The sequence below is a fragment of the Tachysurus fulvidraco genome, chromosome 2, assembly GCF_022655615.1.
Source record: "Tachysurus fulvidraco isolate hzauxx_2018 chromosome 2, HZAU_PFXX_2.0, whole genome shotgun sequence".
Classification (NCBI taxonomy): Eukaryota; Metazoa; Chordata; class Actinopteri; order Siluriformes; family Bagridae; genus Tachysurus; species Tachysurus fulvidraco.
The window spans coordinates 21,990,826-22,007,657 of NC_062519.1; the positions used below are offsets into that span (position 1 = coordinate 21,990,826).

At 43.2% G+C, this 16,832-nt stretch overlaps 1 protein-coding gene across 3 annotated transcripts in view; it reads left to right on the plus strand.

The window, feature by feature from the left end:
* dagla (diacylglycerol lipase, alpha) overlaps positions 1 to 16,832 on the plus strand; it is a 43,651-nt gene that overhangs the window by 18,223 nt on the left and 8,596 nt on the right. For all 3 annotated transcript variants that reach the window (XM_047810550.1, XM_047810549.1, XM_047810548.1), the window contains 17 exons: positions 2,255 to 2,356; positions 2,512 to 2,723; positions 3,330 to 3,431; positions 3,727 to 3,865; positions 6,346 to 6,433; positions 6,715 to 6,849; positions 6,938 to 7,015; positions 7,112 to 7,236; positions 9,905 to 10,055; positions 10,692 to 10,775; positions 10,915 to 10,992; positions 11,426 to 11,506; positions 11,718 to 11,860; positions 12,397 to 12,465; positions 12,596 to 12,668; positions 12,903 to 13,108; positions 13,811 to 13,937. In XM_047810550.1, the coding sequence (XP_047666506.1) occupies positions 2,262 to 2,356; positions 2,512 to 2,723; positions 3,330 to 3,431; positions 3,727 to 3,865; positions 6,346 to 6,433; positions 6,715 to 6,849; positions 6,938 to 7,015; positions 7,112 to 7,236; positions 9,905 to 10,055; positions 10,692 to 10,775; positions 10,915 to 10,992; positions 11,426 to 11,506; positions 11,718 to 11,860; positions 12,397 to 12,465; positions 12,596 to 12,668; positions 12,903 to 13,108; positions 13,811 to 13,937 (1,986 nt within the window). In that variant the 5' untranslated portion in view covers positions 2,255 to 2,261. The remainder of the gene's footprint in view (positions 1 to 2,254; positions 2,357 to 2,511; positions 2,724 to 3,329; positions 3,432 to 3,726; positions 3,866 to 6,345; positions 6,434 to 6,714; positions 6,850 to 6,937; positions 7,016 to 7,111; positions 7,237 to 9,904; positions 10,056 to 10,691; positions 10,776 to 10,914; positions 10,993 to 11,425; positions 11,507 to 11,717; positions 11,861 to 12,396; positions 12,466 to 12,595; positions 12,669 to 12,902; positions 13,109 to 13,810; positions 13,938 to 16,832) is intronic.

Genomic DNA, 16,832 nt, shown 5'->3' on the forward strand with positions numbered 1-16,832 from the left:
CTGCTCTGCATGTGTTTACTGTTTGCTGATGTCGTTCTTTTTGTAAAATGCCACTTCTTCTCCTCTTCCCTTTCATTCTTTTCCTCCTCTGTTATATTTCACATGACTGATACGTACACTCGTTCTTAATGATGTAGTGATAGATGATAATTGACTCGCACTCGTAATTCTGTCATTCATTTTTCCTGCTTTTTTTTTGCCATGAAAACCTGCCAACAGGTGAATTTCCCCAAGCGTGAACGTGTGTGTGTGTGTGTGTGTGTGTGTGTGTGTGTGTGTGTGTGTGTGTGTGTGTGTGTGTGTGTGTGTGTGTGTGTGTGTGTGTGTGTGTGTGTGTGTGTGTGTGTGTGTGTGTGTGTGTGTGTGTCTGGAGCTCTGCTATGACCTGGCAGTCCATCCGTGGTGTGTTTCTGCCACACACTCCAACATCCCAGGATAAACTCCGGATTTCGCTCTTTACTGAAGATGAAGTGAATTTGTACGCTTATTAAACTCACAGACGTGTAACTGCTTTTTCTTAGCAGACATTTTTCATTAAAAACCTTTACATTGTTTAAATTGCTGGCTTGCAGACTTCTTTGTCCTGCAACATAAAATGAGGACCGAGTTTCAGCAGTGCACAACATTCTCCAGACTCTCAAAGGAAAGAGTAATTCCTATAAATCTTTATCCTGGAATATTTGGGTTTCTTTTCTGGAATACTGCTCTTGATAAATGCTGTGTAACGTGTCACTCGTTCTCTTCGTTTTAATGCACACGTTTAATCACCGCAAGGTTTTAGTCATTTCTTCTTCTGGATGTTAAATATGAAACACTTGTTTAGGATTAATGTGAAATTCACACGACGTCGTATCAACCGTTGTTCTTTATGTGCTGTGTGTGTGTGTGTGTGTGTGTGTGTGTGCACTGTTTTTAATACAGTTGTGTTTCTGTACAGCATGCTGTCATGTCTCTGATCCTGATGCTCATTATGATGAGATTTAGATCAGAGTGTAAAGCCTCCTGGCTAGAGATTGTGTTTGCTAGTTCAGGAATGGGGTTTAGGAAAACAAACAGTCAGATTAAAGCTAGATTTCAGTTTATCTCAAACCCAGAACTATCACTACAGCATGGTGCAGGTTTTAATACTCACATCTAGCTTTAACTGGACACTTGGCACCTGTCTGGTACAAAGATCTAGGACTCCATTCACACTATGGCTTCTGCCAGCGATTAGGAAACAACGCCACTGTTAAAACTCATTAAACTACACACGATTTACACCTGAACTTAGCTAAGCTACGGCAAACAACCATTTAAAAATGTAGCTAGCTACATTGCATGCTGAGGAGAAAGAATTAGCTAACGCTAAACCTGCGGAAGTCAACATCATAGCACAAATTAAATATTTACATTGATTGTGCTATACGCTATAACGTTTTATCATCGTCATCATCCTCATCCTCATCATCATCGGGTTCACTCCACTATTCTTGGTTTAGTTTGTTTGTTTAGTTTCTGGACAAATCTAGCTAGTTGTTTTTGTTGTTTATCGATGGTCCCTCCTGCTGCTCAGCACTCACCTGTCACTCAACAGAGAGCCCAGCCAATCAGGTAATGGGGTGTGGTCTCACTCTGCCCTTTTCCACATACGAGACCTCACAATTCGCACGAATTCCAGTGTCTCTGTGACTGACAGGAGAGACAGCAATGACACAAGCTAGGTTTTTTTTTTCTTGCTAGGAACATGAACTGATGTGTTTTTTTTGTTCTGTTGCACTTGCACTTGGCATCCAGGATCTATCCAGATAATGTTCAAAAGAAATGTCAGCGACAGAGGTCATGACCTTTCAGAAAAGTTAGCATAATAACATAATGTTCATAATAGTGCATTGCTTCACAATTCATTACACTCATAAATGTTGATGACCCTGGACGTGGTGGCACTCCATGGTCCTGTTCTCATGTCTAGAAGAATGGAACCTCCATACAGTAGTGTGTAAGATTAATTACATCACAGTGGGTTTAAACTGGATGTAACAGTTATTAGTGCACGCTTAAGCCTGTGATTTCTTAGTAAATTCCTGATGAGATCTTTTGTGTGTGTGTGTGTGTGTGTGTGTTTGGGTGATATGCGCTAGGTTGTCAATCCACTTGTCTGCATGTGCAATGAGTAAACACACTATGTTTATTTGTTCTGTCATTAACTTGAATGTGTGTGTGTGTGTGTGTGTGTGTGTGTGTGTGTGTGTGTGTGTGTGTGTGTATGTTTCAGGGCAGTGATGCCAGGCATGGTGATGTTTCGGCGGCGCTGGTCAGTTGGCAGTGATGACCTGGTGCTGCCTGCACTCTTCCTCTTCATACTGCACTGCATATGGTCAGTGTGTGTGTGTGTGTGTGTGTGTGTGTGTGTGTGTGTGTGTGTGTGTGTACAGGATAAAAAGGTATACTGCATTTTTTTTTTCACAGAGAACATGTAACTAAAGTTTAATTATTTTAAATTGTCATGGGGTTTTCTTGGTCTGTTCCTAGGCTGGTGGTGCTCTCGGTGGTTCTGTTCGGTCTACCGTACGGTTCTGATCAGTCCTGCTCCGTCACGCTGGTGGATCACGGCCGCGGATACATGGGCATCCTGATCAGCTGCCTGATCTGTGAGAGTGCCATCATGTGGCTGAGCATGAGAGGCAGCATCCTGTACACGCAGCCCCGAGAGGCAGTGCAGTATGTGCTCTATATACGGCTCGGTACGAAGGATCACGCACACGCGCACACACCCTTGCACACGCGCACACACACGTGCACACACACACACGTGCACTCACACACAGACACACACACACACACACCACTAATTCTCACTTTCAACCCTTCTGCTGTGTTTGACTGACCTATTTCTAATGAAGACACAATGTTCTCCTACAGCAGACTGAAGAACTCCACAGTAAACAGTGTTTATGTGGATAATATACAGAGTGTAACTGATGCTGGTATCTGACAGAGAGGTGTGTCTGGCAGAGACACACCTCTTCACATCTCACACACACTGTCTACAAGGGAAAGAACATCAGCATATAATTGTCAAATAATTGATTTTTAATCGTTGGACGCTATGACGTTGTCGTTAGGTTGTGAATGACTTTATGAAGGTGAACTTTAGTGGGCCAGCAGACATACAGGATATATACAGTGCAGTGGGGTTATATGGATGAGCCGCTATTAACACACACTTCCAAAGTATTGAGGCGTGTGTGTGTGTGTGTGTGTGTGTGTGTGTGTGTGTGTGTGTGTGTGTGTGTGTGTGTGTGTGTGTGTGTGTGTGTGTGTGTGTGTGTGTGTGTGATCTCCCTCAGCTATCCTGCTGGTAGAGTTGGTGTATGCAGTGGTTGGGATCGCCTGGCTGGTGCAGTACTACCAACCCTGTTCTGATGTCACGGCCAAAAACCTCGCACTCGGTCTGAAACAGACACAGACATATATATACATACACACAAACACACACACACACACTTTCATATTGTTTTCTCGGCAGTTTATTTCATTTTTTTTCTTTGTTTCATTTCTGTCATTTTTTTTTCATTTATTCTTTATCTTTCTTGATATAACCTGAGCTGTTTGTATTCCTTCTCGCCATCTGTCCATCTAATCAATCAATCAATCAATCAGTCAATCAATCAATTATTTAATCAGGCAATCTACCACCTCTCTGATGAGATGTTTTGTGTGTGTGTGTGTGTGTGTGTGTTACAGGTATTGTGGTGTGTAACTGGTTAGTGATCTTCAGTGTGTGTTTCACTATGATGTGCACCTTTGACCCCACGGGAAGAACTTTTGTCAAACTGAAAGCCACACGCCGTCGCCAACGCAACCTGACAACATACACACTCAGGTACAGCACACACACACACACACACACACACACACACACACACACACACACACACACATATATATATATATATATATATATATATATGTATGCTGTACATGAGTGTATATATATACACTCATGTACAGCACACATGCACACACAAACACACACTCAGGTACACCACAGACACACACACGCACTCAAGTACACCACACACATACACACTCAGGTACAACACACATACACACTCAGGTACTGCACACACACACTCAGGTACTGCACACACACACACACACACTCACTCAGGTACAGCACACATACACACTTAGGTACAACGCACATACACACTCAGGTATTGCACACACACATACACACTCAGGTACAGCACACACACACACACACACACTCACTCAGGTACAGCACACATACACACTTAGGTACAACACACATATACACTCAGGTACTGCACACACACACTTGGGTACTGCGCACACACACACACACACACACACACACACACACACACACACACACACACACACACACTCACTCAGGTACAGCACACACACACTCAGGTACTGCACACACACACACGCACTCACAGGTACAGCACACATACACACACATTCAGGTACTGCACACACACACACACACGCACACACACTCAGGTACTGCACGCACACACACACACACACACACACACACACACACTCAGGTACAGCACACATACACACACACTCAGGTACTGCACACACACACACACACACACACACACACACTTAGGTACAGAACACACACACTCAAATACAGCACACATACTGTACACACTCAGGTACAACACACACACATACACACTCAGGTACTGCACACCCACACACACACACACACACTCAGGTACTGCATACACACACATACACACTCAGGTACACCACACACCACACACACTCAGGTACAGCAGACACACACACTCAGGTACTGCATACACACACCTACACACTCAGGTACATAACACACATATACACAATCAGGTACAGCACACACCACATACACTCAGTTACAGCAGACACACACACTCAGGTACTGCACACACACACACGCACTCACAGGTACAGCACACATACACACACATTCAGGTACTGCACACACACACACACGCACACACACTCAGGTACTGCACGCACACACACACACACACACACACACACACACTCAGGTACAGCACACATACACACACACTCAGGTACTGCACACACACACACACACACACACACACACACACTTAGGTACAGAACACACACACTCAAATACAGCACACATACTGTACACACTCAGGTACAACACACACACATACACACTCAGGTACTGCACACCCACACACACACACACACACACACACACACACACACTCAGGTACTGCATACACACACCTACACACTCAGGTACATAACACACATATACACAATCAGGTACAGCACACACCACATACACTCAGTTACAGCAGACACACACACTCAGGTTCTGCATACACACTCAGCACTGCACACACACATACACATTCAGGTACTGCACACACACACACACACACACACACACACACACACACACACACAGGTACAGCACACATACACACTCAGGTACAGCACACACTACACACACCCACGCACACTCAGGTACACCACACTCCACACACACTCAGGTACTGCACACACACACACACATACACACTCAGGTACAGCACACACACATACACAATCAGGTACAGCACACACCACATACACTCAGTTACAGCAGACACACACACACTCAGGTTCTGCATACACACTCAGGCACTGCACACACACATACACATTCAGGTACTGCACACACACACACGCACACATACACACACACTCAGGTACAGCACACACCACACACACACACACACATACACTCGTTGGTGGACAGATGTGATGCTCTCTGATCAGAGAAAGGTCATGCCATTAGTACAGGAGTGTGTTTGTTTCTGTGCAGCACTTTTACTACAGATCAGAGTCTCAGTCCAGAGTGTGTGTGGGAGTGGGGGATGGGTCACTATTCCCTCAGGAGTGTGTGGAAGTTGGATTTAAAACAATGCTGTAAAACACATCACACACTCTCAGGTAACTAATGGAGCAGGCGTGGTCACGTCGTGACCTTGTGACCCGGTGTGAGTTTTCTCCAGCGCCTGTAGAACCATCCACTAGCTGGAGGTGTGTGACAGAGTTGTGATGAGATTTTACAACATGTCCTGGCAGTGCATGTCTCCAGACAATAGCACACAGCAGTGCTCTATAAACAATACAAAGACGCTACACAAACTGAGCACTCCTTTACTCCAGCAGCTAACACTGCATTAGTATTCAATCCAGTGATTAGAAATGTAACTGAAGTGTAAACATTTAAAGAGATCTGACAGGTATATGGATGATACATTTATATCATCTGGAATCTTTCCTTTTCCTGTCCTTTGTCTTTCTCAGACATAGATTAGAGGAGGGTCAAGCCAGCAGCTGGAGCAGGAGACTGAGATTCTTTATGTGCTGCACCAGAGCTAAAGACACACAGTCTGTAAGTACACACACACACACACACACACACAAACACACACACACACAAATAGCTTGACAGAGACTGTGTAAACAGAAGCTCAGGCCGTTTAAATGCTTCCCAACAGTCTCACACGTCTTCACATATCTGCCTTAAATGTTTGTTGTGTGTTGGGTAGATGTGGTGATGATCATGTGATCCAAAGCTTTCTGTGCAGCGAACTTGTGTGTATAATTGATCTCGTGTGGTTTGATCATGAGTAAATTGAAGCAGAAGTAAAAGGCTGTGTTGTGCTTTCTCAGGACGCCTACTCGGAGGTGGCGAGCCTCTTCGCAGAGTTCTTCAGGGATCTGGACATTGTACCCAGTGACATCATCGCTGGCCTGGTGCTGCTCAGACAGAGACAGAGAGCCAAGAGATCTGCTATCTTGGACCAGGTATGAAGCAGAGTCAACAAAGTTCATACGCTAAATTCATGAGAAGTGAAAATCAGTTTTAATTAATGTGTGTGTTTGTGTTCCTTAGCCAAACAATGATATTTTAGCTTTCCTGTCCGGGGTTCCAGTAACACGCGGTACACGCTACCTGGACCTCAAAAACTCGGTGTGTATATGTGTGTGTGTGTAGGAAAATCTTTTGTGAAATGTGTGCATGTGTATGTGTGTGTAATCTCTTACTCAATGCATCACTGTCATGCAGACGGAGATGGCCATGTATAAGGAGGTGTGTTATTACATGCTGTTTGCCATGGCGGCCTACGGCTGGCCCATGTACCTACTGAGGAACGCAACCTGTGGCATCTGCAGGCTGCTCAGCTCCTGCACGTAAGAACCACGTGGTCCATCAAAAGACCAGAAATTATTACACAAATTCCACAAGCCCACTTTTGCTCTGTCTCTTGCTTTCTCTCTCTTTCTCTCTTACTTTTTCCTTCTATCACTTTGGGTGTCTTTGCTATCATCTCTCATCTATCTGTCTCTCTTTTCTATCTCTTTACACGATATTATGGAGAACGTAAAGGTTGGCTCAGTCTCACACGTTCATTTTTTTTTTTTACAAGAAACACACTTTGATCATAATAATGAAGTAGACTGGACGAGATGGTGGAACAAATTTGAGCACAGGGTAACAGATCTTTTTTCAAAATGTATTACTTGCATTTTAATGTTCATTTACTACAAGATGAAGTGTTTTGTGATCAATTTTGTAGCTTTTGGGAAATTTGGCAAATAAAACACTGATAGAAAAGCGTTGAAAACTTGACTGGGAAGTGTGGAAAGAATTACACATTAGTGTGGTTTTAAAAAGAAATATTGTAGAACTGGGGGAAAAAAAGATTAGTAAGATGGAAACTATGATTGATGGTAATGATGGCTGTTTAAACAAGGAGATAAAAAGAGAAAAAGTTTTAGCTGAAATCCTTATTGGAGGAGAGGGTAAAAGGCACTTTATTTAGAGCCAGAATATCATCAAGGAAAGAAGTGGATGCTCCAACTATGTATTTCTTCAGTCTTGAAGAAAACCTCCATCGGGAAAACGGGACTATAACCTCAGATCCTGAGGAAATGAGGAGGATGGTGGACCCACTGTTTGGACCCACTCACTTTGAACCTTAAAGAATGGACCAACTTTAATTTAAATGGACTTCCCAAACTGGAATATGAGAACAGAAAGATATTCTGGTGTGTACTAGGCAGAGAGTTAGGTAGTTTGGTAATTTGTGAATTTTTTTGAGAGAGGCACATTACCCAATAGTTGTCAGCAGGCTCTGCTCTCAATCCTGCCAAAAAAATGAAGACATCGTTAATGTGTCATATGTGATAGAGCCTCTGTTGTGTAAATTATACAAGGAATGGAAAGGCTTTTCTGTACCAACATACAGGGTCATGCTGTACGGTATTGGCCTTTTATTACGGAGCAGGAGCATATCCAAATGCTCTGTTTCAGTTTACCCGAAAATAAAAAAGCTTCCTCTGCAAGAGTTAAAGAATTTGTTGTTGGTACCTGGGATAATGGAAGGCCACCCAAACTTCCAGTGGGACTGCAATGGAGCAGAGAAGAAATTAAAGTTTTTGGAGTGTTTTTGAATAAGAAAGGTTTAAGCAAAAGAACTCAGGGCAAGCTGGAAAAGGTGTCAGCCAAGTTACCCTTCAGGGGTAGAGTCTTGGTCACAAATAACCTGAATGCCTCCATGATATGGCACACGTTATGTGTGTTAGAGCCACCAGTTGATGTTATAAAGGTAATCCAAAGAATATTTATAGGTCTGCACTGTACTGTAATCTGTTCAAGAATGGGAACAAAGTCTGGTGGACATAAGTTGGATAAATGCTTTCTGACTACAGGCAGCACAGAGACTGTTATATGAGGAGATTAAGGATGGGCCAATGTGGTGTGTTCTCTGTTAATGCATGTAGAAGGGTTCGGTTATGACAAGCAGCTATTTCTCCTGAACCTAAAGTAATTGAACTGAATCTAAGGCACTTGACTTAATTCTATTGTTCCATGTTAGGAGTGTGACACATTACCTGGAGCCTCAGTAAGGCATTGGGATTCTGCCTTTACAGGGCTAGGAGAGAGGCTCCAGTTTTCCAATCACAGGAAGATGACCAAGAAAACTCCAGAGTTGGAGACGTTTAAGGATGTAACAAAAAAAGCATTATATATCACTTGTGTGAAAGTATCTCATCGGGCTGTGCTAGGAAGAATAAAGGCTTAGAGGTGGACAGAACAGGTTTGGTTCAGACTTCAGAGGATGCTGGAGGTCTCTGTACAAGCCTCCGAATGAGAAACGTACAGCAGAATTACAGTGGAGACTTCACAATGGTGCTAAAGCTACAAACAGAAACGTGACACACCTGAATCCACCTGAGGGGAGGGAGTGTCCTTTTTATGTGGCTAAAGAGATGGTTTACTATCCAATGTGTGAGACCGAGAGGTCTGTTTTGTTTTTTAGAGAGCTGTTTTGAAGGTATATTTGTCTCACAAATGCAACATTAGCGGCCCTAAATATAGATATCATGAAAGGAGGAAATTAGTTTATTGAATTTTCTGTTGGTTTCAGCGAAAATGTTAGAGACTGGTTCAGCTGATGCAGAGAAGATGCTTAAAGGGATGGTGGCTGCATGGATTAAAATTGAGTATGCTTATTTTAACTTGGCCAATAATATTCAAGGGTTTTCTGTGGTGGAAGCATTGTGTGAAGTTGTGGGTGACAAATTGTTGGTTTTAAAATGTTCTATTTTTATTTCATTTAATTCAGGCAAATAAATATTTATGTAATTATGTGAATAATTGGGTAAAATGGTTGCTGATGTAGAAAGATTTGATAAACCTCTCTCTCTCTTTCCCTCTCTCTCTGTCCGTCTCTCTCTCTCTCTCTCTCTCTCTGTCCATCTCTCTCTACCTGTCTCTCTCTCTCTCTCTGTCCATCTCTCTCTCTCTCTCTCTCTCTCTGTCCATCTCTCTCTACCTGTCTCTCTCTCTCGTTAGCTGTACGTCCGGCTCCAGGTCTCGTCTCTCTCAGTCTGTAACAGTAGAGGAGGACAACTGTTGCGGCTGTAACGTCCTCGCGATCCGGCGCCAGTTTTTGGATCGAGACCTTAAACAGGTTCAGATCGTCTACACGTCCTGCCACGATGCGGTGAGAGAACCCTAAGTGCACCTGAGCGCACACACGCTACCCGCTCGTGTCCCACATCGCACTCTTACAGCCGTACAGAGGAACAGCTTGTGTCCAACAAATCCTGCGATCATGGCATTTATCTCTCTATTAAAATACTTGACAAACGTGAATTTATGAATTAAAATACTTGAGAAATGACAAATATTTTTTATCTCCTAGAAGGTTTTTTGGTAGCCCTCTAATTTTCCTCCCTCCCATATAATCAGTGTGAGTGAGTAATGATGCTGTTACTTCATGACTCTCAGCCTGTTTCACAGCACAGTGAGGAATCATGTAGATGCTGAACACCAGCCACAGGATGGGTGAGGTGGGCTTTCCCACCATCCCGCTACACATATCTGGACGTCATGCTGATGCTGTTTTGACACGTTTCATTTTCATGTAAACCAGTTTTTTATAACAGTTCAGAACCTCGTCCCTACTGATCACTCAGTGATGCTGAGAGCAACTTAGTTTATGTTGGTTAGATAGTTACTATTAGTTTTTTACATGCCTGTGTGTTGTGTTCCTCATGTTGTGTTGAGGTCAAGCTTCTCTCTAGTTATACAGAAATACGCACGTGAAGCTGATGTAATAACCTGATTGTTATTTTAGGTCTATGAGACGCCTTTCTATGTAGCAGTAGATCACGGCAAGAAGAAAGTTGTCATCAGTATCAGAGGAACGCTGTCACCTAAAGTAAGCTCTCTCTCTCTCTCTCTCTCTCTCTCTCTCTCTCTCTCACACTGACACACAAACACACTCTCACACACTCACAACAGACATTTTAATAAATGACCCACTTATATCTTGCATTTTTTCCCTTTCTCTCTGTCAGGATGCTCTGACAGATCTGACTGGAGATTCTGAGCGGTTGCCTGTGGAGGAACATCACGGTGTCTGGCTTGGGCATAAGGTACACACGCCTACACACACACACACACGCCTACACACACACACGAGCGCACAAATATGCACAAATACACAATAGGCACACAAGGTTACCTGTAACAGGCAAAGATGTACCTTTAGCCTTATGAAAGAAATATTTTAATCTCTCTCTCTCTCTGTCCCACCTCTCTCATTCTCTCCCTATTTCTCTCCCTCTCTCTCTCTCTCTCTCCCCTCTCGCTCTTTCTTTCTCTCTTTCTCCCTCCCCCCTCCCCCCCTCCCCCACCTCTCTCTCTCTCTCACCCTCTCTCTCTCTCTCTCTCTCTCTCTCTCTCTCTCTCTCTCTTGCTCTCTCTCTCTCTCTCTTGCTCTCTCTCTCTCACCCTCTCTCTCTCTCTCTCTCTCTTGCTCTCTCTCTCTCTCTCTCTCTCTCTCTCTCTCTCTCTCTCTCCCTGTAGGGGATGGTTTACTCAGCAGAGTACATTAAGAAGAAACTGGAGCAGGAGATGATTCTGTCTCAAGCGTTTGGCAGAGATTTAGTATGTCTGAATAAAATAAATTTTTGTATTTTTTGTTTTTACATTTTTTTGTAAACCATCTGTAACCTTCACAACCGTATCAGACTGTTTTTTTTATATTCGTTTTAAAAATCTGGATTATTTCTCATAATGATTCAGTAGTCAGCTCTTTGTAGTCTCAGGGAACCAGGTGATGAACCTGTGCTTCATCATTGTTCTGTTTCTTCCTCAGAGTAAAGGAACGATGCACTACGGCCTGGTGATCGTGGGTCACTCTCTAGGTGCTGGCACCGCTGCCATCCTGTCCTTCCTGCTCCGTCCTCAGTATCCCACACTGCGCTGCTACGCTTACTCTCCTCCTGGAGGGCTGCTCAGGTCAGACAGCATCTTATTTATATCCCTCACTCGCTGCAGGGAATTTATTAAACCACACGTGTGTTTGATGAGAGCGACAGAAAGACTCAGTATTGACTTCACACGTGGGTACGATTGTTCTTAACAGAGTTCAGAGGATGGAAACTATACAGTATGAGCACAAGCATAAGTGTGAGAGAGATAAAATACACAAATACAGAATAAAGTGACATTTCTAACAATAAAGTCAAGCAAAATAATGCAAAGAAGTTTCAGATTAGTCTTAAATACTTTTATATAATGGTTCCACGGGTACGAGTAGATCAGCGTCAGTTATCTGCTGTAATAACGAGGTTAAGTTCTGATGTGGTAGTTTAGTGGTTAAGATTGATCACAAGGTCATGAGTTCGAATCCTAGGTCCACCATTATGCCACTGGTGGGCCCCTGAACCCTCAACCACTCAGTTATATAAGTTTTTAATAAAAACGGCAGTAACTCTGGATAAAGGTGACTACTAGATGCCGTAAATGTAACTGTAAATGTTTTTCTGCTGCAGTGAGGATGCGATGGAGTACTCCAAAGAGTTTGTCACCTCAGTGGTGCTGGGGAAAGATCTCGTGCCCAGGTGAGTTCTGCACAATGCCTGTGTTGTATGTGTGTGTGTGTGTGTTGTTGTGTGTGTGTGTGTGTGGTGTTTGTGTGTATGTGTGTTTTGTGAATGCCCGACTAAGCATCTGTGATTTGTGCTTGCTCAGGATCGGCCTCTCACAGCTTGAGGTTTTCCGTCGTCATCTGCTAGAGGTCCTGCAGAAAAGCGATAAGCCAAAGGTTATCTCACACACACACACACACACACACACACACACACACACACACACATACACACACACACAATTGTACACTAAGTACATGCACCTGAATAAATCAGCACTTTTCTGTTCCAGTACTTCATTCTAAACCACATGACTTACTGGAGAACAACTTACACTGCTGCTGTTTCTCCCCCACTGACGCTCTCTCTCTCTCTCTCTCTCTCTCTCTCTCTCTCTCTCTCTCTTTCAGTGGAGGATCATCATCGGAGGCACTAAGTGTATTCCTAAGATAGAGCTTCCTTTAGAGGACGATCCTCCATCCCAGGGCGTGACTCCATCCACCTCCCGACTGTGTCTCCATCCCAGTGACCTGAGCATCGCCCTCTCTGCATCCACGCCGCTCTACCTGCCTGGACGCATCATCCACGTCGTGCACAACCACCCACCTGAGACCTGGTAGGTGCTGTTTCAGTTCTTCACATCACCTCTGAGTGGCTCTCATGAGCACATGAAGTTTACTCGCTCAGACCCTGAGGTGTGAAGCTGTTTTTTCATTATCCTCTGGTGACACTAAGCTCAGGGTGGATTAGAGAAATCTATTACATATTCAAGCAAACTCTCATTTGATCTCCATTATTATTATTATTATTATTATTATTATTATTATTATTATTATTATTCAAAAGACATGATGCTCCTCTTCCCTCACTCTGTCAATGTAGCTGTAACAGACACATCATGACTCTCTCAGTGCCACTTTCCGTCCATCCATCTCTCTATCAATCTACCAGCTGCACACACACTGTCTGTCTGTCTGTCTGTAATCTTTCTTTCTTTCAATTCTTCAAAGCTTATGAAGCAGCTTTCTTTCTTTCTTTCTTTCTTTCTTTCTTTCTTTCTTTCTTTCTTTCTTTCTTTCTTCCTTCCTTCCTTCCTTTTTGTCTAGTCCATAGTCATCTGTACACATTTCTCACATGGCTTAACAAAGAATGTCATAGTATTAAATAATGAATTCCTTAGTAATAAATATCAAATGAGTCAAATTATTTATAGGCCGAATGAAATGAAACAAGCTTCTGATAGCACACACTGACTGTAATGAATGGAGGGAATCAATACTCTCTCTCTCTCTCTGTCTTTCTCTCTCTCTCTCTGTAGCTGTGGTCAAGAGGAACCCACGTACTCAGCTCTTTGGGGTGACAACAAAGCCTTTGATGAGGTTATCATCTCACCGGCCATGCTGAATGAACACATGCCACATGTGGTGTTGGATGGCCTCAATAAGGTGTGTGTGTATGTGTGTGTGTGTGAGTGTGTATGTGTGTGTCATGCTGCTGCTGCTGCTTTCTGTTGTGGTTCTTCTTTGGTGTGTCTGAATAAACTAAAGCTCTCAAAGCTGCTACACACACACACACACACACACACACACACACACATAGACAACAGATCCACGATTCATTTTATTCTAATAAACTCCAGTTTGTGCAGTTACGTTAATTTACAATGATAATGCAATGATACTTCATTATTCAACACATTAAATATCTGTCAATTATCAGTCTGAGATCATGTGGACCGTCTGCTGTACAAGTCCCTGTGTGTCTGGGCTGTTACTATGGAAACAATAAAGTATTAGAACAAGTGCATTAATATAAACCTGTTGTTCATGTAACAGCTGGAACATGAGTACAGAATCCCTGCGCACCTTCTGACCAATCAGACACATAAATGTAAATAATAAACCAAAGCTAACATTTTTAGTGTCTGTTCCACTGCCATTTGTTGAGCTTAAGGAACGGAGATGTGGCCTGTCTGTATGTCAGTCTAAGGAACGGAGATGTGGCCTGTCTGTATGTCAGTCTAAGGAACGGAGATGTGGCCTGTCTGTATGTCAGTCTAAGGAACGGAGATGTGGCCTGTCTGTATGTCAGTCTAAGGAACGGAGATGTGGCCTGTCTGTATGTCAGTCTAAGGCAGGGGTCGGCAACCCCACGGCTCCGGAGTCGCAAGTGGCTCTTTCATTCCTATGCTGCGGCTCCCTGTGGATTTGGAAAATAAATATTTAATTAAATTTTTTTATTTTTGTTAGTTAGTTTTTTAAAAAATGTAATTCTAAATTCTAAGATCATGATGCTCTTGTAACATTAAAATAAACCATGTTTAATTTTTTTTTTTTTTTGGTCGCTCAAAATATGCGTCATAACTGCCGACTTGCGAAATCTGACACACAGAAGCAGGCGCATTTTTGGTTTGCTGCAGCCGGCAAGTAAAATTTTTATGTCATGCATGGCTGTCAAGTGCCACACATTGAGAGTGACAGTCACGCATGTCGGTCTTTTCTCACGCTCTCCCGCCACACATCGTATTTCTCACCCAGAAAAACTTTTTGACTATCATATATTTAGCCGCAGCGCCCAAAATGTATCAGTCCGCACTGCTGTCTCTGTGGAACCGGGAAGAAATCAAGCGCGGATCAGTTCTTAGTCGAGCCTGACACTTATCAGCCAATCAAAAAAGAGGCTACACAATAGCCAATCAGAAAATAGCACTATCTGGGTAAGATTTAACACAACATCCAATGAAAAAAAGCGAGGGGTTGGAGATGTCACGCTTGCCTTTCTTCAAAACTTGAGAGCCCTGGTCATGAATACGAAGGACTCAATTATACATTAAACATTTTATTTGAAAGTAACCTTCAACCCAGCATCTTTTTTTCTTAAGTTAGTTCAAACTGTTCTAAATATTTTTGTTTGCCTGCAGAAATAAAATTTTGTTTACTCAGTAGCAGTTCATTGATTTCATAAATGCAACACACTACAGTTTTTTCTATACTTTCTATAAAGGTAAAAAACGATATATGCAGTGTTATCTTCATTTTAGATGTCAAATGAATTTTGTGGCTCCCTGTGGTATTTTTTCTGTGGGAAACGGGTCCAAATGGCTCTTTGAGTGTTTAAGGTTGCCGACCCCTGGTCTAAGGAAAGGAGGCGTGGGCTCTCTGTATGTCAGTCTAAGGAAAGGAGGCGTGGACTCTCTGTATGTCAGTCTAAGGAAAGGAGGCGTGGACTCTCTGTATGTCAGTCTAAGGAACGGAGGCGTGGCCTCTCTGTATGTCAGTCTAAGGAACGGAGGCGTGGCCTCTCTGTATGTCAGTCTAAGGAAAGGAGGCGTGGCCTCTCTGTATGTCAGTCTAAGGAAAGGAGGCGTGGCCTCTCTGTATGTCAGTCTAAGGAACGGAGGCGTGGCCTCTCTGTATGTCAGTCTAAGGAAAGGAGGCGTGGCCTCTCTGTATGTCAGTCTAAGGAAAGCAGGCATGGCCTCTGTGTATGTCAGTCTAAGGAAAGGAGGCGTGGCCTCTGTGTGTCGGTCACCATCAATACAATAACATTAAAACAACTGTACCTCATAACATACTGAACTGTTAGCTGCCTCAGATGGATTTTTCTCACTGTGTTGATTGTGTATTATTGTGTTGAGTTACACAATTTTTACATTTTACATTTTTAATTTCTGTGAAAATCCAAAAATCGCTTTCAGCCAGGATGATGGATAACACACTTTAGTTTCCTGTTTTGTTGCTGATTTAAGTTCTCTCTCTCTCTCTCTCTCTCTCTCTCTCTCTCTCTCTCTCTCTCTCTCTCTCTCTCTCTCTCTGTGGTGTGGATTTCTCCTGGGATCCTTCCCGAGCTTTAATTGTGGGTGTGTTTGTGTTGAGTGTGTGTGTGTGTGTGTACATAAGATAGTAAGTAATATATTTTGATATTTTTTCCAGGTGCTGGAAAACCCATTTTATCTTTCAGAGCAGATTGCCACTGAAGATGAGGAGTCTTGTGCTCCAACGTTGGTTTTTGTCGATCAAACTCCTCCAGTCTCCTCCCTCACTCCTCCGATCTCTCGTGACTCGTCTGTTTTTGATTTCTCTCCCGTCCCCTCAGCTGACTCCCTACCAGACTCACACACCCCTTTAGAGCAGAAGCAGAAGCAGGAGGAGGAAGAGGAGGAGGAGGAGGAGGAGAAACGTTCTCCACTGTTCAGCATCACTGTTAATCCTTCAGACCCAACATTAACACCTCCTACATCTCCAGCCTCATCAGTCTCTTCTTCAGCTTCAGCAGAATTAATTAGCCATCTAAATTAATCTGACCTAAAAATGATGAAGGAGAAAAAGTCTTTAAACCTG